General features: G+C 42.6%; 1 protein-coding gene across 4 annotated transcripts in view; it reads left to right on the plus strand.

Annotated features, from left to right (window-relative positions):
• TANK (TRAF family member associated NFKB activator) overlaps window positions 1-23,603 on the plus strand; it is a 137,184-nt gene that overhangs the window by 41,141 nt on the left and 72,440 nt on the right. The window contains exon 1 of one of the 4 annotated variants that reach the window (XM_029605599.1): window positions 2,980-3,065. The exons of the other annotated variants lie outside the window; for them this stretch is intronic. Coding sequence (XP_029461459.1) covers window positions 3,054-3,065 — 12 coding nt within the window. The 5' untranslated portion in view covers window positions 2,980-3,053. Of the gene's footprint in view, window positions 1-2,979; window positions 3,066-23,603 lie in introns of those variants that run through there. 4 annotated transcript variants of the gene reach the window in all.

Consider the following 23,603-nt stretch of genomic DNA (forward strand, 5'->3'; position numbering starts at 1 on the left):
AGAACCAGACCTGAATACAGAGATGCAGACACCTCACACCCAGACACACCTCATCCAAAACAGCGAGACCCAGTCAGATAGATCATGCACACCAGACAGATACTCAAATGCCTCACCTAGAGAGACAGGCCACAAACCACAGATAAATAGTAAGGAGTTAGGAAAAACTCTGTCCCACCCTGACCACTGGTTTTTTGCCCTTTTTTTTTGTCTTTCCACTAATAGTCCCTATTTGTCACTTTATACTTGTATTTTTTCTTACTTTGCTCACTGTTTTACACGTTTCGTTTTGCTTATTTGACTTTTTCACACATTTTGCCTTTATCCCCCTGCCTTCTCTCTGGCCTCTCTGTCTATTCCTGTCCCCTATCTCACCACTTCTTCTTTTCACCCAAGTAGGCAAGGAACCTGGTGGCAGCAGGAAATCTTCCCAGGCTGAGTCCTGAGGGTGCCAGATCTTTTTGGGTTGTGAAAGCAGTGGTTCCTCTCATATCCGGGCTTGCCACAGTAGATGTGGTTCCTTTGTGGCTTTTCTCCTGGGCTCGTTAAAAGTCACATGGCTAAGCCGTGATATGTTAATAGTGATATTGCTGTACTCTTTTCTGAGCTTGCAGTACCTCTATGGCATCGAATTTGAACAGCTCAGGAATTTTGTTTTCTTCCTCAACCAGCTGGCACGCCCCCTTCACAATCATTCACCTGCCCCCCCCCCCCCCCCCCGGAGAGACCACCCATCCCCATTTGCCCACTCCTAGTCTAGAGCACAGATGACCTTTGGGAGGATGGCCCATGAACCTGAAAGTTGTTTGTGGAAAGGGGACACCAAGATAAAAGTTCACCTTGTATGCCTATTACCCTTGATCTGCCTTGCCTCCTGCACAAGAAGGATGTGCTACTTATTACTATCAAAGTATCATCCTGTCTCTTCAAAACACATCTTGATTTAGAGTGAGATAGAGACTTTCATATCAATGCACAGCAAAGTAAAACGTTAGTGCATTGTCACTTTACTTGAAAAGTCACTAACTGCACTTTTATGTTGTGCTATTAAAGGGAAATTTTAAGACCTGTGATGGGGTAATACACGCGTATGTTGTAAAACTTCCCCCCTTACATGCGCGAGTCAGCATTCATGCGTGCCGACAACATACGCGTGCATTACCCCATGCACAGGTCTTAAAATTTCCCTTTAGTAACACAAATATAACATATATACAAATGAATTAAAACATACAATATTGTATCAAAAAATTCAAATACAAAACAACCCAAAAACCTCCCATCTACCAATTAAAACCCTCATACAATCCCACTAATACAAATGATCTTCTGTTTCCCAGAGCTATTAGCAACAAATGGTGTCACTGCTTAAACTCCTGCCATCAATATTTCACTGTCATCTTCACTAAAAAAAATGCCTTCCAACAGATTTTTGAGTGCATAGATAATCACCGGTACAAAACTGCTCTGCACTGAACTATGAAGCTTTAATTGCTTACTGCTCAGGATGTTAGCATCCAGGAGCATACATTCACATTATCCAACATGAGCTCATGTTTCGCTTCAATCCAGAGGCTGCATCAGGGAAACACACTTGTAACCACAAGCAAATTTCAAAAAGCGCTTATTACTAAATTTCTAAACAACTCAAAATATAAGACTCACGAGGGAAAAACCACCAAGACTGCAAGGGTGCAAAGAACACAAACATATTTTGGAAATTAAATTGTATGAATTGTTTCTATTACTTTGCAAATTTATTGTATTAATTTTTATTTTGTGATTTATCTTTAAAGATATATTTTTATTTATAAAATGTAGACACTTTCCCTGTATTTTCTGTTGTATTTGGGTGGGTCAGTGGACTTTAACCAGCTATTTTCTTACTTATATAAAGATCTGGTTTTCTGCAGGTATAGTATTGGTAGATTCTGCTACAATGGTTACAAAATTCTACAACATTGTTTTTCAAGATGCTGGGGCAGTTACGTGTTAAATTTGCATACTTTTGTGTAGTTTTGCTTTATTGCATACCCATTTACAATGAAAAATTTTCACATTATGCTTAACATCTGGGTTATATACAAATAAAGTTTAATATGTACATAAAAACTATTTAACAAGTGAAAGACCTGCAATAAATTAGACTTTAACTGTGAAATATCTTTTGCCTTAAATGAAAGCAGTTTGACTCTCCTTTTTGTATTTTTGGTGGGGAAAATGTATTTCTTTTTCCTAAATATGGATATTTGCATGCTGGTTCTGCACTCTGCATTAGCCAAATTTGTCACACTCAATGTAAAGAACCAAAGTTAATAAATAAAATTGAATGTTATAAATTAAATACATTTTAAATACAGTTAAACAAAAAGGACAGAACATCACAGATAAAGATTTCATAAAAATACAGCACTGCAGAAAGACATCACAAAAGAAAAGTGTAAATAGCGTTTGAGAGTTCAAAGTTGTATGTGTTAATTTATCCTTATAAAGTGATTAATGAAGAAAATTCAGAGCTGGATTGTGACAGGTTCTTAGTTTATTTTTCAAATAGAGTTGAGCAAGGTTAGATGCAACTATTAATATATAATAGGTTATTAACTTTGTCTCTTACTACTTTTTGTGAGTTTCGACTCCTTAATTTAAAGGAAATTGAAAGTCTGTTGTCTCAAATGGATCTTACAATGTGTCATTATGATCTCTGCCCACTGTGGTGGTTTAATTCCATTGGGGGCAATATTTTAAACTGGCTTCAGCCTATAATTTACACCTCTTTTAGAGCTAGGGCAGTGCTTCCTTCCTCAGGAATGCTGTGATTTACTCTATTGTAAAGAAACCCAGTTGCGAGCCAGATAAAGTAGAAAACTTCAGACCTGTATCAAATCTACTCTTTTTTTTTTTTTTTTTTTTTTTAGGGAAAATAATAGAATGGGTTGTGTCCTGTCAGTTACAAGATTATTTAGACTCTGTGGACTATATGGACCCATTCCAGTCAATGGGTCCCATTCAGTATTGAAATACGTGTGGTGTCCCTTATAGATGATCTCCATGTGATGCCTGAGAAGGTAGATTCAATTATTTTGATTCTATTGGACCTGTCAAGTACTTTTGATATGTCAGATCATGTTTATCTTACTAGATTGTCTATTGGCAATAGGTGTGGAGGGAGAAACCCTCAAAATCAAAGGCCCTGTGGATAAATAGGAAGATAAGCATTGACAAATTTCTGGTGAGGTTTTTATTCCTTTTAAAATTCAGGTCTATTGCTTGGATTTTCTTTGATTCATCTTCAGAAATGCAGCCACACTTGGCTAAAGTTTCACATACTGCTCTACCAATTCACATTTGTTATATCAAATTTGTCCATTTGTGGAATGTGTTATTTACATTTAAAAAATAATTACATCAAGCATAAATTTGAGAAGGAAGTTAATAAATATGACATTTAATAACCCAAAAATAGGAATACATGTTCCAGTCACCTTAAGCAAAGAAACAAATCTCTGGCTCACAATAAACCACCAGATTCGCAAATAACGGAACCCTGCAGATACCCTCACCCAAATCCACTCACTTCACCGTGATTCGAACATAAGAAAATGCCATACCGGGTCAGACCAAGGGTCCATCAAGCCCAGCATCCTGTTTCCAACAGTGGCCAATCCAGGTCATAAGAACCTGGCAAGTACCCAAAAACTAAGTCTATTCCATGTTACCATTGCTAATGGCAGTGGCTATTTTCTAAGGGGCGGATTAAGAGCCCTGCTCGCGTAAATCCGGGCGGATATACGCGAGCAGGGCCCTGCGCGCCAGTGCACCTATTTTACATAGGCCTACTGGCGCGCGCAGAGCCCCGGGACTCGCGTAAGTCCCGGGGTTTTCCGAGGGGGGCATGTCGGGGGGCGGGCCCGATCCGCGCGGCGTTTTCGGGGCGGGGCGTAGCGTTTCGGGGGCGGGTCTGGGGGCGTGGCCGCGCCCTCCGGACCCGCCCCCAGGTCGCGTCCCAGCGCGCTAGCGGCCCGCTGGGATTTACATCTCCCTCCGGGAGGCGTAAATCCCCCGACAAAGGTAAGGGGGGGTTTAGACAGGGCCAGGGGGGTGGGTTAGGTAGGGGAAGGGAGGGGAAGGTGAGGGAGGGGAGGGGAGGGCAAAAGAAAGTTCCCTCCGAGGCCGCTCCGATTTCGGAGCGGCCTCGGAGGGAACGGAGGTAGGCTGCGCGGCTCGGCGCGCGCCGACTATACGGAATCGGTAGCCTTGCGTGCGCTGATCCAGGATTTTAGCGGATACACGCGTATCTACTAAAATCCAGCGTACTTTTGTTTGCGCCTGATGCGCCACCAAAAGTACGCCAAATCGCGCTTTTTGAAAATCTACCCCTAAGTGAACTTAATAGCAAGTAATAGACTTCTCCTCCAAGAACTTATCCAATACTTTTTTTAAACACAGTTATACTAACTGCACTAACCACATCCTCTGGCAACAAATTCCAGAGTTTAATTGTGCATTGAGTAAAAAAGAACTTTCTCCGATTAGTTTTAAATGTGCCCCATGCTAACTTCATGGAGTGCCCCTAGTCTTTCTACTATCCGAAAGAGTAAAGAGTAAATAACCGATTCACATCTACCCGTTCTAGACCTCTCATGATTTTAAACATCTCTCTCATATCCCCCCTCAGCAGTCTCTTCTCCAAGCTGAAATGTCCTAACCTCTTTAGTCTTTCCTCATAGGGGAGCTGTTCCATTCCCCTTATCATTTTGGTAGCCCTTCTCTGTACCGTCTCCATCGCAATTATATCTTTTTTGAGATGCGGCGACCAGAATTGTACACAGTATTCAAGGTGCGGTCTCACCATGGAGCGATACAGTGCATTATGAGAACAAGCATTATCAATTGCCGGTCCTTCCATATGGAACTCAATGCCCCTAGAATTAAGACTCGAGCCAAACACAACAAACTTCAAAAAGAAATTGAAAACCTGGTTGTTTAAACAGGCCTTCCCATGACACCCCCTCACACTGACCACTAAGCCGCTAAACTCAAGTATTTTCACAAAACCCTCTGTATATAGGTTTTTTTTTTTGTTGTATCTCCCACTACTATCCTTATTCTGTATTTGTTCAAATTAGTTATTTGTTTATATATCTCTGCTTACCCTGAAGCTTTAGGTCTATAACTTAACTATCTCAACTGCCCTGAATTGTTTGAGCAGTTTGAATGCTTGAAATGTAATTTCTTATCCACTTGTTTCAATGTAAACCGATGTGATGTGCAAACGAATGTCAGTATAGAAAAGCTACAAATAAATAAACAGGAGGGAAGAATCCAGAAAAGCCATGGAAGCAGGCCACTGTAGGAAAGACAAAATCAAAAAACAAAAAGAGAAATACAGTCTTATACTGTAACCTTCATAACCCCTATCCACATCACAAAAGAATCCCCACTTAGACATTTTCAGTACCCTGAGCGTTTGATTTCTTTCGGCCTGATATTTAGACCTGCCTGGACAAGTAATTTAGTCCTAGATTCATCATTCTACTATAAATATAGCCGAATGATGAGCTGCAGTGAAAAAAGGGGCAGGGGGATGAAAGCGTGCAGGTGGCCACATCGTGATGGGGCGGTTTTGCCACACACTGTCGCCCCCATAGTGCCATGGCAAAAGGTGGTGCTATATCGTGCGCTACTGCTGGCAATAATGTCCAAAACATTATCACCCACAGCAGTGCCACCACCTCATGAGCCTTAACCCTGCCCAAACTCCTCCCTAACTCCACCCCTTCCCCCTAATTTAAATTTTACTTCCGTGATGCGCCCATTATCGCATGCATTACGGGGTTAGCACATGTAATAATGCCCTAACACACGCGATAACGGCCCATTGCATTTTAAAGAATGACCCTGTTAGCTTGATATAATTTATCCAGCTATGTTACAAGGGATATTCAGCGGCACGGCTATGCTGCTGAATATCCTCATACAATTCACTACTTATCCAGATAAGTTATATCCGGCTAAGGGCCTGATTCACTAAGCTGTTTCCCTATAGACACAGAATGGGGGGGAAAAAAAACCTTCAAGATTCAGGCCATAAGTTAGACCTGCTCTATGGCAGGTCTATATTTTCTGATTAACCAGCCAAGAGTAAATTTCACTATTTATCCGGTTAACCAAATAAGTAGTGCTGCTCTTATCTGCCCTCTGCCTGCCCACAAAGTTCTCTGGCTAAGAGATAGCGGGATAAGTGAATCATCCAGCCATTTAATGGCTGTTGAATATAACCGGATATTAAGCAGCTGCTAGATAGCCGGGAAATTCCTACTTATATGGCCAAAAAGCACTGAACACTCTTTGAATATCATGCCCCTAGTATTTAGATGATAATGCAGCAGGGAGCGCTCAAAAAATACATAGATATTTGATTTTTTATTTAACTTATCAATGAAATTTTCACAAAGACATGCAATTTCACAATCCACTAAAAGAAAATATTAATCATTCAAAAGTGAAGCAATTAGACAAATATGCTGCCTGCGGAGCCAGTATAGCAGTATTATACAAATCTTTAATAAACTCCTTTCCTCCTCCGCCTCCCTCTCTTGCCTGAAAGGAATGTCATGTGCACGCACCTGGGACAAAAACATTAGATTCAGTACCACAGTTAGCAACATACCCCCTGCTGTGGTGTATTGACCTCATACTTTTTACTTAATCATTTAATGTAGGGGCTCCAAACATTTTCAAATCTGATCAATTCGCTATAAGTTTCCCTATATAGAATACTGTCTCTAGTGGAGGCCACACATGAGTAATGGGTAGAGCTTCCAATCTGCAACACCAAAAGACCGTCTCACATCTTGTGGTGTTTTCAATCTGCCCCAGTAAAAGCTGAAGGTCATTCAGCTTGACGACAGATATGTTAAGAAGGAAAACCTTGGGATTTTTGAGACCTTGAAACTCGTTATTTCGGGGAAAATTTGGATCACTGCATCCCAAAGTTTACCCACCTCAGGGCAATCCCACCAGAAATGAAAAAAAGAGCCCACTTTGGATGAATCATTTTGGAGGGAATGTGGCAAAGAAGGTGTCGTGGTCCGCTATGCTGGTGGGAGGAGCAATCAGATAGGGTTGTCAATCTGATGTATTCCGTAGGTGAATTTAGCAATCTGCCGGAGATAGTAGTAAGTGGATCCTTGGGCCGGTGGCACATGACCACGCCCCTGGGGGAAGATCCCACCGGCTAGGCTTAGAGTATGGAGACAGACATACACTAGTTCTTTTATTAAACAGGTCTTGCAACCACCAGAGGTGGCAATAGTGAGCTGAAGTGCCCGGTAGGGCTGAAGTCCCTCAGGTACTGTAACAGCGATCCCTGGATGGCTGAGCTGTTGAGAAACTGTAGACAATGAGTAGGCAGGGTATGCAGATTTCATGAACAGAACTAGGTAACAACACTCACATATTGGTCTCAAGAGGCTCAGGAGCTGGAAAGGATAGGCCCTCGAGGACCGAGTACCTGGTTCCAGGGAAAGCTCTGAGAGAGCGATGGTAACTCACAATGATGTAGATAATGATGACTTCCAGGCAGAAGAGAATCAGTATATAGTCAGGAACGAGGCCCTCGAGGAGCGAGTACCGGTTCCTGTCTGTAACCTAAAAGGCAAAGAGAAAGTGAGCGAGGCCCCCGAGGAGCGGGTACTTCTGGGAAGTCCAAGGAGGCAGAGTAGCTTAGGCAGGAAAACCAATCTGAACCTTAGCCCTTGCTAACTGAACTAGTAGTGATATCAGAGACCTTTAAATATTGGAAGTGGATGACATCATCTTAGGATGCCCCTGAGGCTTGCGCCCTTGCTGGTACTTCACTCGGAGCGCGCGCGCTCTAGGCTTCAGGCAACATGGCGGATATGCAGCGTCTAGCTGGCCCGGGGACGCCGGAGAGAAATGGCAGGGAGACACCGCGGCAGCCAGCCATCCTTCAGACCTGAAGGGAGTCGCCACAGAGGAAGAGAAGGCGGAGTGAAGACATCGAGCAGCGACGGTCGCAACAGAAGGCTAAAATCTATCTGGGGTTAGGTGCCAACGATAATGAGCCTTGTATTCATTTTCCATTATTAACGAGGATCCTGAGCTCCTGCCTGCATTTAGAAAACACAAGTCCCAGATGGACTCATCTAGGGATTCCTCCAGTCACTCTCCCAAGCCCTAACGAGTGGGCTTTGACTTCAGTTTGGCATTTAGAAGAGTATACATTTTTTAAATGGACCTCGTAAGCTCTGACCCTGTCTTTTTCTGGCTAATGTAGTGTACTAATTGAATATAGGAAAACCGATCTTTCACAGTTATAGCGTATTTCTCCTGTAGATTCTAAAAAGGCCCTTGTCCTCCAGAAACTTGTTCTTACCTCGTCACCCCCAACAACTTTCAGTTTGATCTAATAGCCAGGTCATTTCCCAGTGGGAAATCCTTGATATGCAAGAATGAAGACTTAAAATAGGATCTATCCCCTACTAACACAGGCCACCACTTGCCTGTATACCAGAAGGGTCAGCTTAGCAGTGAGAGAAAGGTTGTCAACCCCAGGCTGCCCCACCGTCCCCCCCACCCCAGCAATTTAATTTGATACCCTTCTCTAGCCACACTGGGAGATCTCTGCTTCCAGATAAAACTATATATCTTTTTCTGCCAAGTTTTGAAATTGTGGCAAGCAGATCCTAATCCCTATCACTGATCCCACCTCCAGCACCCTGAACTTCTGGAACAACTGCCTTCTCTCCATCAATTGTCTACTCTCAATCTGGTTCTTGACACTTCAAAAACAGAACTACTAGTCATCTTTCCTAATGACAACAACCCCCTCATCAACAACCCATTCTCACCATTAGTAAACCAGGTGAGAGACCTTGGAGTCACTCTTGACACCAGAATGAAGTTCAAAACGTTCATTAACACCACCACTAAGGAATGCTTCCATAAGCTACATGTCCTAAAACAGCTAAGACCTCTCCTACACTTTCAGGATTACCGTTCAGTCCTACAAGCCATACTGTTTTCAAAGATTGACTATTGCAACGCGCTTCTCCTCGGCCTTCCATCCTCCTCAACCAAACCACTACAGATGCTTCAAAATGCCGCAGCCAGGATCCTTAAAAACTCTCGTTGTAAGGACCACATCACACCAATCCTTAAAAACTTACACTGGTTATCCATCAACTATAGAATACTGTTCAAGACCCTGTCCATCATCCACAAAACCATCTATCATCAATCCACTTTCCAACTCAAAATACCACTCAAACTCCACGCTTCCACAAGACCGATCAGATCGGCATACAAAGGATCTCTCCAGGCTCCCCCTAATAAATCCGCTAGTCACACCTCCATTCAGAAACGAGCCTTGTCCATTGCTGAACCATATCAATGGAATCTACTTCCCCCAGAACTTCGCCAGGAACAATGCCCTTTCTCCTTCAGAAAGAAACTGAAAACTTGGCTGTTCACTCAAGCCTTCCCTTGATGAGTCCCTCCACAACTAGCGAAGACACACACCCCATATTTTTTCACAGTTCCCCCCCCCCCCACCCCCCCTTCTCCCGGATCGTTCCTGTCACAGTTCGACTTTACATATTAGGCCATCGTCTAAGCTAGTATCATAAGTTGATTGTTACTTTACACTTTTTAGAGTTATGTGAAACTAATTTCTTTTGCTCTTAATTCTCCTGTACTGTAAATCCCTGTTCATTGTAACTTTCTTCTATTTAATTGGTTACCCCTGGTTACGCTGTAAACCGGTACGATAAGACCTTCGTCTTGAGCATCGGTATATTAAAAGAATTTAAATAAATAAATAAATAAATAAGACACTAATGGGTAATGTTTGGAATAGATAGCATAGTCAAGGAAGAATATTCATTTTAATAATAGTGATCCTCCTCAACGAGGATAACTTGAATCTGTCCCATCAATCGAAGTCATTTTAAATGTCTTTAAGTAGTGGTCCATGATTTAATCAAAATAACTGTTTATTATGTGGGCCTATACAAACTCCTAGATATTTCACCCGATCTTTGATTAGTTTAAAAGGGAATCGCTTCCTCATATTTTCTGACTAGTCCAGGTTCAGAGAGACACTCAATATCTCAGATTTATCTTCATTCACTTTGAAACCTGCCACTCTCCCATAGCCCCGCATTTCCCCCAATAAAGCTTGTAATGATGGCTCTGGGGCCGATAATGTGAATAAGTCATCTGCAAAGAAGGATATCTTATAGTCAATTTCCCCTAAGTTGAATTTTGTGTATCAGAATATTAGGGCATGCTTGGAACTTAGGGAATTAAACATATCCACCAGTGGCCTCATGAGGACAGGCTGGAATGTTTTATAAAAACTTGGCGGTGAACCCTTCAAGCTCTGGAGATTTGCCCATTTTTAATTCTTTGATTACATGTAGCACCTCTTCAGTTATCTGTTTGAGTGCCTCCCTACACTCCACCAGGAGCAAAGGCAACATAACTTCCTCTAAATAGGCTTCTATACCAGCCTCTGATATCAACTTATCGTAGGAATACAACTTTTCATAAAAATGAGTAAAGTGTTGACTAATGCTCACTGACTCGTATAGAAATGTACTTGCTGTGTCCTTAATTTTTGTGATATGATTTTGAGTTATTCTCTCCTTCAGCCACCTCACTATCAAGCGACCCGTTTTATTTCCAGACTTGAAGAGCTTCTGCCTAACGAGGTCCATCTGGAAAGACACTCATGCCAAATCTAATGACTGTAGTTCTCGCCTGGTAGATTGTAATTGCTCCAAGGAGCATTTGTGTCTCAACTCCAGTTTGGCTACTTTATGGGCTAGTTGCACTCAGGAAGCCTCCCTCTCTTAATTAAGAAAATATTTGTTAAATTTTAGGAAATAATTACAATGAAATCTTAATGTAAAATTGGTGCCAAGAGAAACTACCTCTTGATGTATAGCAGTACATTTTTATCACCTTTTCTGAATTGCCTTGCATTATTAGGAAAGGCCCAACTATTTTGCCCCAGAAATAAGATACTGTCTTAGTCTTGGGGAAAAAAGAAAATTGATGAAAGTGTCACTCTACTTAGCTCTTCAACAGATGATTCTTAACAAAAGCCTGGTTATGTCCAGGCTGTCTGTGGATAGATTCTCTTCTGCACCCCCATAGTTGCTTAATCTCCAGATCGCCTTCCATTTAGCAAAAAATAGATCTTACTTTTGCAGGCCATAGTATCTCCAGATATTTTCAATAATTCTTGTAAATATCTCTTGAATAATTCTGAGGGAGTCAGCAGGATTTTAGGACAATTCAATAAATGCAGGTTCAAAGATTTTGCAGAGATCTCCATAAACCATAGCTTTATCCTAAATCTACATGGCACTAACTTGTCATGTTTTATTCCAAACTTTTGATATTCTCTGAATGACTCTATAACATTGTTTCCTGGGTCTGAGATTTTGTATGTAGATCAGAAGTAATAACTGCTAGAAAAGAAACTCTTTTCTCAAGTAAAACCTGAACAGTCCAGATGGTGTCTAAAGCGATAACATCAGGTTTACACTGGAGATGGCAGCCTAAATCATAAGGGATGAGCATGGACCTATCTCAGTCCCTAAAGCAGTCCAGATGTTTCAGCAGAAGCAGACATCTCTTTTCCTCTCCCTTCCTCTACAAGTCTTCACTCAAAAGACACCTGCAATCTGCCTCTGTCTACTGGCAGGAAGCTACATGTTTCCCACCAGTCAGGCTCGGCAAAACTTCCAGCCCAGCAGCCGCTGCTTCATGTCTTGGTATTGGGGATATGAAATGCTTGTCCAGGCAAAGAGACGCATCCAAGTCCAACTGGCCTCCTGTTTCAAGATGAAGAGGTGGGGGTTAAGCCTCAGGTGATCATCATTTATGTCGGATAGCGTAGAAGGGGTTGAGAGGAGTTTGAAGGAAACACTCTCATTTTCCTTTTATATTGTTGTGAAACCCGGCCGCGGGCAGCCGCGGTCAGGCCTTCCTTCCCTTACTCCTGCTCGCCGGCGCTCCCCACTGTCTTCGGCATGCCGGATCAGGCAGCGCTGAGGCCTTGCCACGGCATTCTCTCCATGAGGGAGACGCCGCTGTACTCTGCTGGGGGCTCTGTCCCTTGGAATCTAACATAACCAGCAGAGGCTTATTTAAAGCCACTTCAGGCTTCCCTGAATTGCTTTGGCAACAGGTCAGCTTCAGTGAGTGCCAGTTGCCAGTTCATGTATCCGTTACAGCTCCTGCTTGATCCTACTTCAGTACCAGTTCCTGCTCCTGTGGTCCTCGCTCTGCTTCCAGCCCTTGTCTTCTGATTGTCTCCGTGGTACTGATCCGGCTGGGTATATTGTTTCTCCTGTCTCTGCTCATCCCGACTTCTGGTGTGTTTTTGAGTTCCTGCTTGTCTTCAGCCTGCCCCGACTCCTGGCCTGGTTTATTGAACAGCTACACTGCTGCCTGCCTCGACTTTTGGACCATCTCTGTTCTTCCAGATCTCTGCCAGCCCAAACTCGGACTATTTATTAGACTCCCTCCACCAAGAAGCCTTCGCTCAGGTCCTGCCAGCCCCGGCACCCAAGGGCTCAACCTGCGGGGAACGAGAGCAGGTAAAGGTTCAGTCTGCTCTCCTGGTCCTGCGCCACCTACCGGCTATAAGCACCTTCCAAGGGCCTCCCCTTGGTAGTTTCAACTGCTCTCAAGCCGGCTGAAAGGTCCACAAACCCAACATATATTTCCCCATGCTGTGTTGAAAATTTTAAAAAGAACTAAGAGGAAATAAGAAGATAGTGCTGAGCTCCACTATTTAAGATCGCCCAAAACACTACCTTCACTCTTAGTTGCCATATTGAATCCTCTTCTTTCTGAATCCTTCTAATTTGAAGACTAGAGCAATTTGGAGCAAGATCTTTTAGTATTATGCAGAGGTTCTTGTGGCCTGGTTTGGCCTTTGTTGGAAACAGGATGCTGGGTTTGATGGACCCTTGGTCTGACCCAGCATGGCAATTTCTTATGTTCTTATTGTCCAGCATTATATTCAAGCTTTAAATTAGATTGCCATATTCTAGGTTCTTGTAATTGATAGTTATCTGAATCAAGACTTCAGTAAGATTTTAAGGGCAAGGGTATAAGGCTGTGAGATTATTGCATTTTAGTAGTAGTATTTTATATTGTTCAGATATTTTTGATGAATTTTTGCTTTTAAAGAGTTATTTTTGATGTTTTATTTTATATTGTTTTGATATTTTGTGTCTCTTTTAGAATATTCATTTTTTAATATTTTATTTTGGGTGCCTTTTGTATTGTAGTGAGGTTTTTATATTCTAATTGTATGTTTCTATACTTCACTTTGAGCAGGTTTTCTGAAAAGGGGAGTGACACTATAAATATAATGTGGTACATCATGAAATTATTTCTACTTTTAATCAGTCTTTAAAATTCTATACATAAGACATCTAGTCATGTGATTTAGGCCACAGTGGTTTGTTGGTTGATGAGTTTCCTTAGGGAAGGGGCCTCGAGAAAATCAATTTTTAGGTAGCTAGTATGGTGTCCTGAGGACTGAGGTTAAAATGAATGTATCAAGAATCATACACCTACAAACCTGTTCTTCTATTGATATTTACATTTCCCAAGGAAACTCCTTAAGAATTTGCAGCCTGAATGCTTAGCCATTTCTGATCCAAGCATGAGGTACCATATTTTTTGCTCCATAAGACGCACCTAGGATTCAGAGGGGGGAAATTAAAATAAAAATAAAAATGGTGTGCTGAACCAGCTCTGTTCCTGGGCATCTGTGAATCTTATGGAGCAAATTAGGGGAGTGCATAAAAAAATTTTTTTTTGTCCCCATTTCGTTTTCGGGTTTGGGGAGGGCCATTTCGGTCCACTCCCCGGATCAGAAAACTTTTATCATTCTTTCCCCATCCCAACCCTTTAAATTTAATTTACCACAACCCCCCACCTTCCTGACAACCCCCCACCTTTCTGACTACCATGTGACAAGGGCCATTGGTCGGTCCCTGTCACATGGTAGGAGCAATGGATGGCCAGGCTGTGACAGCGGCCAACCAATGGCACTGGTAGCCCCTGTGACATAGTAAGGGCAAAGGGCCATCGGCACCATTTTGATTACTGGCAGCCGACTGCCCAAGTGCAGGAGATCGCTCCCAGACCCCCGCTGGACCACCAGGGACTTTTGGCAAGTCTTGGGGGGGGGATCAGGAGGGTGGGGGGTTGTAGTTAGTTTTTGTTTTTTATTCGCTCCATAAGATGCACAGACATTTTCCCCCCACTTTTGGGGAAAATAAAGTGCGTCTTATGGAGCGAAAAATTTGGTAAGTAAATGTAAGATAGATATTTGATTTATATTCTATATTCCACTTTTCAGGCACATTCAAGTACTGTAGGTATTTCCCTGTCCCCAGAGGCCTTAGTCTAAGGGCCTGATTTACTAAGGCTTTTTTCCCATTCTGTGTCTATGGGAAAATGCTTAGTAAATGAGGCCCTAAGTTTGTACCTGAGGCAATAGAGGATGAAGTGATTTGCCCAAGGTCATAAGCAGCGGCAGAAGGCTTTGAACCCTGGCTTCCCTCCGCTACTCTTCTCTCCATTTAGGATAAGTTTTTAAAGATGATTGAATTAGGAATGTATATGAAAGCTATGCCAGGGTTGAAACCTTGATTGACCCTATTGCCTGCAAGTTTCAAGGGAGTGGAGTCTGAGAGGGAGCAGATCCTGACACTGTCTCATGTTGGCTCGTTAACATTCGGCTACGGTTGCTCCCCTCCCAGAAATGGGGCTTCGGAACCCGCTTCATGGGGCAGGGGTATTAATTGTAGTAGTGTTGCTCTCTGGAGGAGGAGGGAGAGGGAGGGATGGTTTTGTTTTTTTAATGAGCAACTGGTAGCGAATTGGATAGAAGAGGGGAAAGAAGGTGGAGATTCAGTGATCATCTGGTGGTCAGTTAGTAGGGAGAGGGAGCTTTTGTTTTTTCCTGAGAACAATACTGTTGACTGGCTGGAAGAAAGGAGAAGGGGAGCTTTTTAATTTTTTATTTTTTTTTAAGAAAACTAGTTTCTTAAACTGGCTACTTACTTTCTTAAAATGAAACAGACCAGCAGCAGGATTGACCCACTCATTAGCGTTGCAGCCAGTCCATGTAATTTAAGGAAGGTAGCTAGCCAGTCCCTGGCATACAAAAAGTTGAGAAGCCTTGGACTGTTGGGCATGGTAAGGTAATGTTTGTATATGTTGGAATATGACTTGTTTTAGTAATTAATTATTAGAGATGGTTTTCCATATATTCATATTTTGAAATCATTTTACTTGCATAAATATGGGAATTAGTAACTGGGCAAGGAAGAGAATTGGAGACCGGAGAAAGCAGACTGAATGAGATGGAGAATTAAGGAAGAGAACAGTGTAAAGAAGCTACGGGAAGAAAAGAGAAAGTGAACAGAAAGCTTGGAAGAGTCTGGTCTTCTCCTTTTCCTTAGCACTGTGGCAGACTTGAAATATTTGAGTTTCATTTTAACCCATTTCTTTAGTTGACCAGCTGGAGCTAATATTACATTCAGCAGCTTTACCAAACATATTGCAACTCTGTTTAAGCCTTAGTTTTAGTAAGTGTTACAGAAGGCTTAACACTGTAAGAAAACTCTCCCATTATGCAACAGAAGAAAAATTCAGAGCAGGGTAGCTAAATCAGTCTTTTTTGAGAGTTGCAAAAAAGTATGGTTTTTCAAGCTTTCCACTCTAATTATTCATCGGGTATATTTCCCTATCCTTGCTGTAAGCCCAGTTAATTTGCATAGTTTGATTATCCTGAAAAAGATCAGTTTATGACCTTGTTGGTCAAAATTGGCTAACATGCTGTATTAAAAGCATCCCTTGTTTTTGGAGCTTTTCCCAGGTAAAGATTGTAAAGATCTGACTTCATATTCTGAGCACCAGTTTTCGCTCAAGCTCAGTGATCAAGGAATGTCAGCATTTACTCAGTCTTCCTGTCCAGTGAGATATAAGGATAGGCAAAGTTCAACTGGGAGTCTTTGACAGGCTGCTATTTTCCCCTCCTATTGCAGCCCCCTCACTATTTTCAGGCCCCTGGAATTAGGGTTGCCAGCTGGATCCAGACTTTCAGGACAGGTTGATCTAGTCCTGGTTTTACTCCCCTGCATGCAGACTTGTAGACTTGCTTTTTTTCTTATGGAATGCACTAGGCAAATGAGAACAAGTCCCTGTATGCAGTGGGGTAAAACCAGAACTGGATCAACAAGTCCTGAAAATCTGGAGCCAGTTGGTAACCCTACCTGGAATACAGCACAATATTTTGAAAACAAAGAGCAATATTGCTTTGTATGAACTACAAGTCCGTCTTCTAGTCGAACTCTCCCTTTTTCCTTTACTACACAGTAGAAGAGTTTCCTTAATGTCCTAAGTATTCTCTGGGAGATAAACAAGGACATATCAAAATTTAGCTGTAGCTTTTTCCACATTGCAAGGACTGGTAAATGCCCACGAAAATATTTGCAGCAGTTTTGGCACATGAGCAAAATTTTGATAAATATTCCTTTGAATCTAAGTCTTAAATGGGTTGTTAGTATGTGTCAGCAGCAAAGAGTATTCAGGTCAGACTGTAAATGTAAGGCTAACAAGAGTCATATGTGTCATTTAGTTTCCATATATAAAATCTTGATAGCTCTGTCAGAATACATTTGCAATAGAACATTTTCATTCAGGCATTTGTACTATACTCTTTATCAAGCAGGATAAATTATATCAGTAAGGTAAGAATATGGCTTCTGAAGAATGCTTAGGTCCATACTGTAAACCTGAGCAGCCATATCGTTCCTCCAAACATTTTTACAAATGTTTTTCATAGAGCACTATTACATACTGTTACGCCTGTCGGTCGCAGACGGCTGCGACCACTAATGCTCACCTCCTTCTTTGCTGCATTAACACCTTTGGGGAAAAGTGGCGGCCTCCACCAGCTACCGCTGACCTGCCTGGCGTTCCCGGGATGGCGTGGGTGCTGCCGACCGCCATCTTGCCTTCGGGATCACATAGGCGTGCGCGCACGGGCCAGTCTTAAGCATGTCAGGGCGGGAACCTCGGGGGCGTCCCCTCTGGATGAAGTCTTCACTCCACAATACTTAAGCCGGCTAGCCCTGCCTGTTGATGACTTGGCAACGAGTTCCCTCATTGCTAAATCTGCTTCGCTTACTACGGACTTCCTGTTCCAGTTCCTACATACTTGGCGTGAGATGCTCTGGGTACCCGTTCCTCGGGGGCCCTTCCTCGTCTCTAGATATCCGCTCCTCGGAGGGCCTCCTCGCCTTGGACTACTGCCTACCCCCATTCCCCGGGCTTCTGCTGGAACATCCATTACTGTGAGTACCTTGACTCTTTGGACCACTACTGTACCATCTCTAGTGTGGACTTCTCTCTGGTGTACCCCGTGCTGTGGGCCACTACCGTACCCTCTCTAGTGGGACTCCCTCTCCGGTGTACCCCGTGCTGCGGGCCACTACCGTATCATCTCCAAGTAAGGAATCCTTTTGATGTACCCTACGCTGCAGGTCACTACCGAATTATTGCTACAAAGGAACCTCATCGGTGTACCCTGCTCTGCGGACCATTGCCGGATCTCCACTACTGAGATATTCCCTCTGGGTATACCCTACCACACAGACTTTGTGACTTTTCCTGCACTCCCTGCTCCTCAGGCAGTGCCTTTCTATCTCTCTAATAAAGACTATTCCACAGCTGTGTCTGACGTCCACTGAGACCTCGCCTCCCGACGGTGAGGCTCACAGGGCTCCTCCCTGTGGGTGGTACCATCTCAACACATACACAGTGCTGTGCTAGATAATTGATGTGTTTTCAGTGCCTCTGACCTGAAAAGTTTACAATTGAAGTATGAGCATAGAGAAGTTAAGTGACTTTTATCCTCAAATTGAGATGGTAAGTGGTAGATTACAAAATCTGGATTCCTAGCCTTGTCTTCTGACCACTACCAAACATATGTAACAATGTAATCATGTAATGGGGTTCCTTCCTTTCATACGAGTAAATTTTCAAAGGGGTTACATATCGAAACTTAACATTTATTTATTTATAAAATGTATATACTGCCCAATCGGCAAAAGCTGTTTACAAAGAAACATCCTCCTCCTCTTCCGATGCTGCTTCCATTTTCTACTCATCCCTCAGCAGGGAAGACAGGTCTCCAGCAGTGGCCAAGCTCAGCATTCTGTCTTAACAGTGGTCACTCCAAGTCATGACGTACGGGCTGGATTAATTCACTGCTGCTGAAAGAAATGCCTCCACCGTGAGGTTCAGGTGATACAATTGTCATTCGAAAAGTAAAGAGATCTCCAGACATAGCTATTTTCGTCACTGCTTCTTTATTAATCTTTATCATCAAATTTTTCTGCAGTTCTTCAGCTGAGATCTGGTGAGTTGTAAATAGCCTGTATTAAGGATAGATTTTAAAACGTGTGCGCGCGTCCATGTGTGTGTGCACTACCTGGTGCGCGCACATGGACACGCCGATTTTATAACATGCGCGCGCCGGCTCGCGCATGTTATAAAATACGTGGGCCGTGTGCAAATATGCGCAGGATTTTATAATCTGCGAGCAAGGGGGGGTAAAAATATGCAAATTCATGTGGTGATGAGATTGGGGCTCCCCCAGTTCAATACATTTCAATACATTTGTGACCTTCAACTTCCAGTAAAATGTTTTTAGATTAATAAAGCTAATTCCTTCACTAATTAAGCTCTTTCTCCTAGCCATTTAGCACAATTTAGTTTAGCACTTCCCATTGTGAAATGGGTAGAAATTTAGGCCCAGTTGCTTAAATGAATCTCAAATCCCCAGTTCTCATACTTCTCCTGTAGTCTTCTTATTTTCTTTTTCTTCTCCTGGCAGTACCATGTTGGTACTGTTACTTCTCTCCTCCCAAGTGTTTCTCACCTCTTACTCCTCTCTCTGGTAATGGATTTGAATCAATTCTTCCTTGATGACATAGAGGCTCTTCAGGTTCTTTCTAGATGGAAAAACACCACTTCCTCTAGATTATAAAAATCTGAGTCCCTGGGCCCTAGGCCACGCAACAAAAGGAAAAGAAAAACTCTTACTCAGTGGGGGAAACCAAACAAGAGAGAGACTTCCTCTTCAAATAACAAGAAGGTTTCCCAAACTATGGACAACATCTAGGGCAAGGCACTCTGTCTCCATTTCTTTACCTAGATCTGTCTATAAGACCCTAGAGCCCTTTTCCCAATAAAAATAAAACTAGGAACAGAAAAGGATACGGTGTCCCTAAAAGAGTCAACCAAGGAAGATCAAGTTAAGAGTTCATGCCCCAAGGTAGGGCAGGGGTTTCTGCACTGTTACAGGTAAATTTTAAAAAGCCTATGCACGTCAAAGCCAGGAGATATGTGCACAGGTCTGGCCAGCGTACACGGATTTTAAAAGCACCAAAGTACGCGCATATCTCCTGGTATGCGCACAAGAAAATTTTATTTTTTTTTATTTTTTTTTTTTTTTTACAAAAAAGGAGTGGGGTGTGGGCAGAATCTGGTCGGGACATAGGCGTTTCGGGTCTGGAACAAGTATGCGCGTAAGTATTTATGCGCACAAATGCACACCATGGTCCTCTACTGTGTGACTTTACTTCTGCTATGGATGGCATGTAAGTTTTAAAATTAAAAAAAATCAGGGCTAGTTAGTGAGGTTTGAAGGGTCGGGGCTCATAGGTTAATTCGGGAGGTTAGGAAGTCGGGAGCCTTTTCCTGGATGAACTGGGAATGGACTGGGGAAACTGGTAATTGCATTGGCATATGATTGTAATAAAATCCCCCCCACATGCAGTAGAGCTGGTATTTGCGTGCACAAGCACACATCCATTCAAAATTGTGCACAACTGTACATGTGTACAGCCGATTTTATATTATATGTGCATATTATAAAATGGCTGCATCCGTTTGTGCGAGTCACCATACACACGCACATGTATACCCATGCGAGTGTTTAAATGTTACCATCCCAGAGCACACCACCTGAATTTTCCACATGGGGAACTACTGCTAACTACATCATGCTGTTCCCCTCCAAAAAAGATTGCATTAGTCTTTCTAGCAGAGAGTAGAGATGAGCTTCGTTTTTTTTCTACCGGGTCATTTTTTGAGTTGGACACTTCGGGGTAAAGTTCGTTTTTCCTCTGTTAGTTTTTTGGAAAAACGACCAAAAACTAAACAGGGGAAAACAAAAACGGCCCAAAAAACGACACGGGAAAACAAAGCTAAAAAAAAACCCACCCCAAGCATTAAAATTCACTTTAATACATTAAATACAAACCCCCCCACCATCCCGATCCCTCCCCAAGACTTACTAACATCCCTGGTGGTCCAGCGGGGTCCCGCGAGGGATTTCTCCCTCCGTTCCGTCTGGCCTGCCTCGAGCAAAATGGCGCCGATAGCCTTTGACCTACTATGTCACAGGGGCTACCGGTGCCATTGGTCAGCCCCTGTCACATGGCTATCGGTGCCATCTTGTGCTCCTACCATGTGACAGGGGCTGACCAATGGCACCGGTAGCCCCTGTGACATAGTATGGGCAAAGGCTATCGGCGCCATTTTGATTACTGGCAGCCGACGTCCGAGTGCAGGAGGTCGCTCCCAGTCCCCCGCTGGACTTTTGGCAAGTCTTGTGGGGGTCAGGAGGGTCCCCCAAGACTTGCCAAAAGTCCCTGATGGTCCAGCGGGAGTCCGGGAGCGACCTCGTGCACTCGGACCGTCGGCTGCTGACGAATTAGGCAATTTTCTTCCTTGTGTGGAAGAAAAATGCAGAAATGAGCTGGTGTGTTTTATTGGAAGCTTATGCTAAAATGAAGAGGAAACCGAATGCCCTTTTTCCTACAGACACTGAATTCATTGAGTTTTTTAGCAAGAAAATCTCTACAATAACTGCAAACACTACTAAGTAAATCGCATTAATGGTTGCATAATTATGGAAGATATATTTGAATTCTTATATTTATACGGGGTGTTGCAAATAGTTTTCCGCTGTGTGCAGTAAATAAATATCAGCCAGTTATAGTGAAAAGGTTTGCAGACAACAGAACGCCACCAGCAGGTAGACCTCCTTTTCATGAATGAAAAAGTAAATTCATTGTGAGGAATGCAAATAAAATCTGTTTTTTTTTCTCTCTCTCTCTCTCTGAATTAAATACATCATTATGCCATACTATGAAATCGAAATCCATTGGGAATGCAAACCAGCAAGAGTTCAATCAGTAGCAAAAATGTGGCTTTTGTTTATAGTCCCATTAGTTGGAAGGACTTGATTGTGTTAAACATTATCTTCTCAATACAAATAAAATGTGTGCATATTATGGATGAAAACAGTTCTTCAAAGACCCATATAGCTATATCTGCCACTTCTGCATGAGATCTGTTTAATGCTTGGGTACTTACCAGGCACTTGTGACAGTTTGGCCACTGTTAGAGACAGGATAATGGTCTTGATGGACGGTTGGTCTGACCCAGTATGGCATATCTTATGCTGCTGTTCATCAGTCAAGCAGCCAAGGGAAAGGCCTCAGGTAGTAATTGAAAGTCTTCAGTGTGTGAGAAACCATGGGAGGGTTCATAAGTAAAGTTCATGTAACTTTCTTGCTCTCTTTCTGATTATAACTTATTGTTCCGTTTTTTGTTACAAGTTTCTATCCCTCGTTCGATGTAAACCGATCTGATATGGTATTCAACCATGAAGCTCGGTATAGAAAAATGTGAAATAAATAAATAAATAAATAAGTTGTTTTATAAAAGAGAGATATTACTGGCTGTCGGAAGGGGATGTCATTTAATATTGGCTGGTGTGGAAAGGCATGCTCTGTGGCACACTCTTGTACAGTGCAGGGTACTTTAGAAATTAAAAGTCCCAGAGAAGGTTTTCAGTTGATAAGAGGAGCTGGAGATTCAGGGCCCACTGTCCCTCTTTTCCCCTTATTTACATAGCCGTCTACATGTCCCTTTTCCAAGAGTGAAATTCTGAAGGGCATTATCTCTGTCACTAAGAGACCAATATTTAAAGGGATTTAGCCAGATTACTTGCAATACAGATTTTAGATGGCTAAATGCAGAGTTTTCATTATTCCTAGTACTTAGCTGGCTAACATTTAGTCAGGTAAGCCATTATCCAGCTAAAAATTAGCCAAATAAGTAATGGACATTTTGAGGGTGTTCTGGGCTGGGATGAGTAAACTCAGAAACTTATCCGGCTAGGGGACCTGGATAATACCTGTGCCGGGACGCAGAGGTTTCTGAATCCAGCGTGGGCATTCGGCGGGACACCCTGTCCCAGAGGACCCTGAGGACCATAAAAACAGGCATGCTGCAGAGAGAGAGAGAGAGGGGGACCTGGATAATACCTGTGCCGGGACGTGGAGGTTTCTGAATCCAGCGTGGGCATTCAGCAGGACATCCTGCCCCAGGGGACCCCGAGGACCATAAAAACAGGCATGCTGCAGAGAGAGAGGGGGACCTGGATAATACCTGTGCCGGGACGCAGAGGTTTCTGAATCCAGCGAGGGCATTCGGCGGGACATCCTGCCCCAGGAGACCCCGAGGACCATGAAAACAGGCGCACTGCGGCGCATCAAAGCCATGCACCAAAGGGGCATGCCCCTTCTAAAAAATGTTCTCCCCATATTATTATGGGAAGAAAAAGGAAGGGAAAAATTTTGACAGCAGCAGCAACATCAACTCTAACCTCTGGCACAATGGACTCGCATGTAACAAGAGCTAATTCAACGCTGCGGGAACAGAGTATGGAATTAGCTGGGATTTCATTGTCCCTAGAAACGCATTCTCCACCTCCCATGCCACAAGCAGCTACAGGTGTGGCCATATCTGATTTAAATATTTTTCAAAATGTCTCTCGTGATTGGGGAAGTATTGATATGTTGGAACTTCAACAAGGGCCGCTCCATGTATCTACTAATGGTGATTTATTAATCAGGGAACAAGAGAACTTGGACAATGTGCTTTCATTAGCATCAGCTCTCCATTCTATTCCAGAGCCTGTGATATTTAGTTCAGCAAAGGAAGAATTGTTAGTGAAAACACAAGAAGAACTGGTGGAGGTATCACTTAAAGATATTTGGAGAGTAATTACTGGAATTGATAGTGCTTTAACAAATTCTGTAAAACAGTTATCTTCGTATACAGAAAAAGCATCTCTCAAATTTTCAGATTTGGAAAATAAATCTTCCAAATTTGAAACTGAGGTTAATCTACAGTCTGGTGTTATATCCAGCCTGCAGCAAACTTCTGTTTCAGCTATTAATGATAAATTTAATTATACCTCAAAAATATGAAGCTTTGGAAAATCATTTATGGTCAAAAAATTTACTTCTTTTGAATTTCCCGATAACTCGCTTCCTCTCAGGAATTGAGTTATTTAAAAATATGTAATTGAAAATTTGCAATTTATGAATGAAAGAATATTCCTGATTTTTAATTCTTATTATTGACCTAGTAAAAAAAAAAAAGGGTGATAAATA

The sequence above is a fragment of the Rhinatrema bivittatum genome, chromosome 6, assembly GCF_901001135.1.
Source record: "Rhinatrema bivittatum chromosome 6, aRhiBiv1.1, whole genome shotgun sequence".
Taxonomy (NCBI): Eukaryota; Metazoa; Chordata; class Amphibia; order Gymnophiona; family Rhinatrematidae; genus Rhinatrema; species Rhinatrema bivittatum.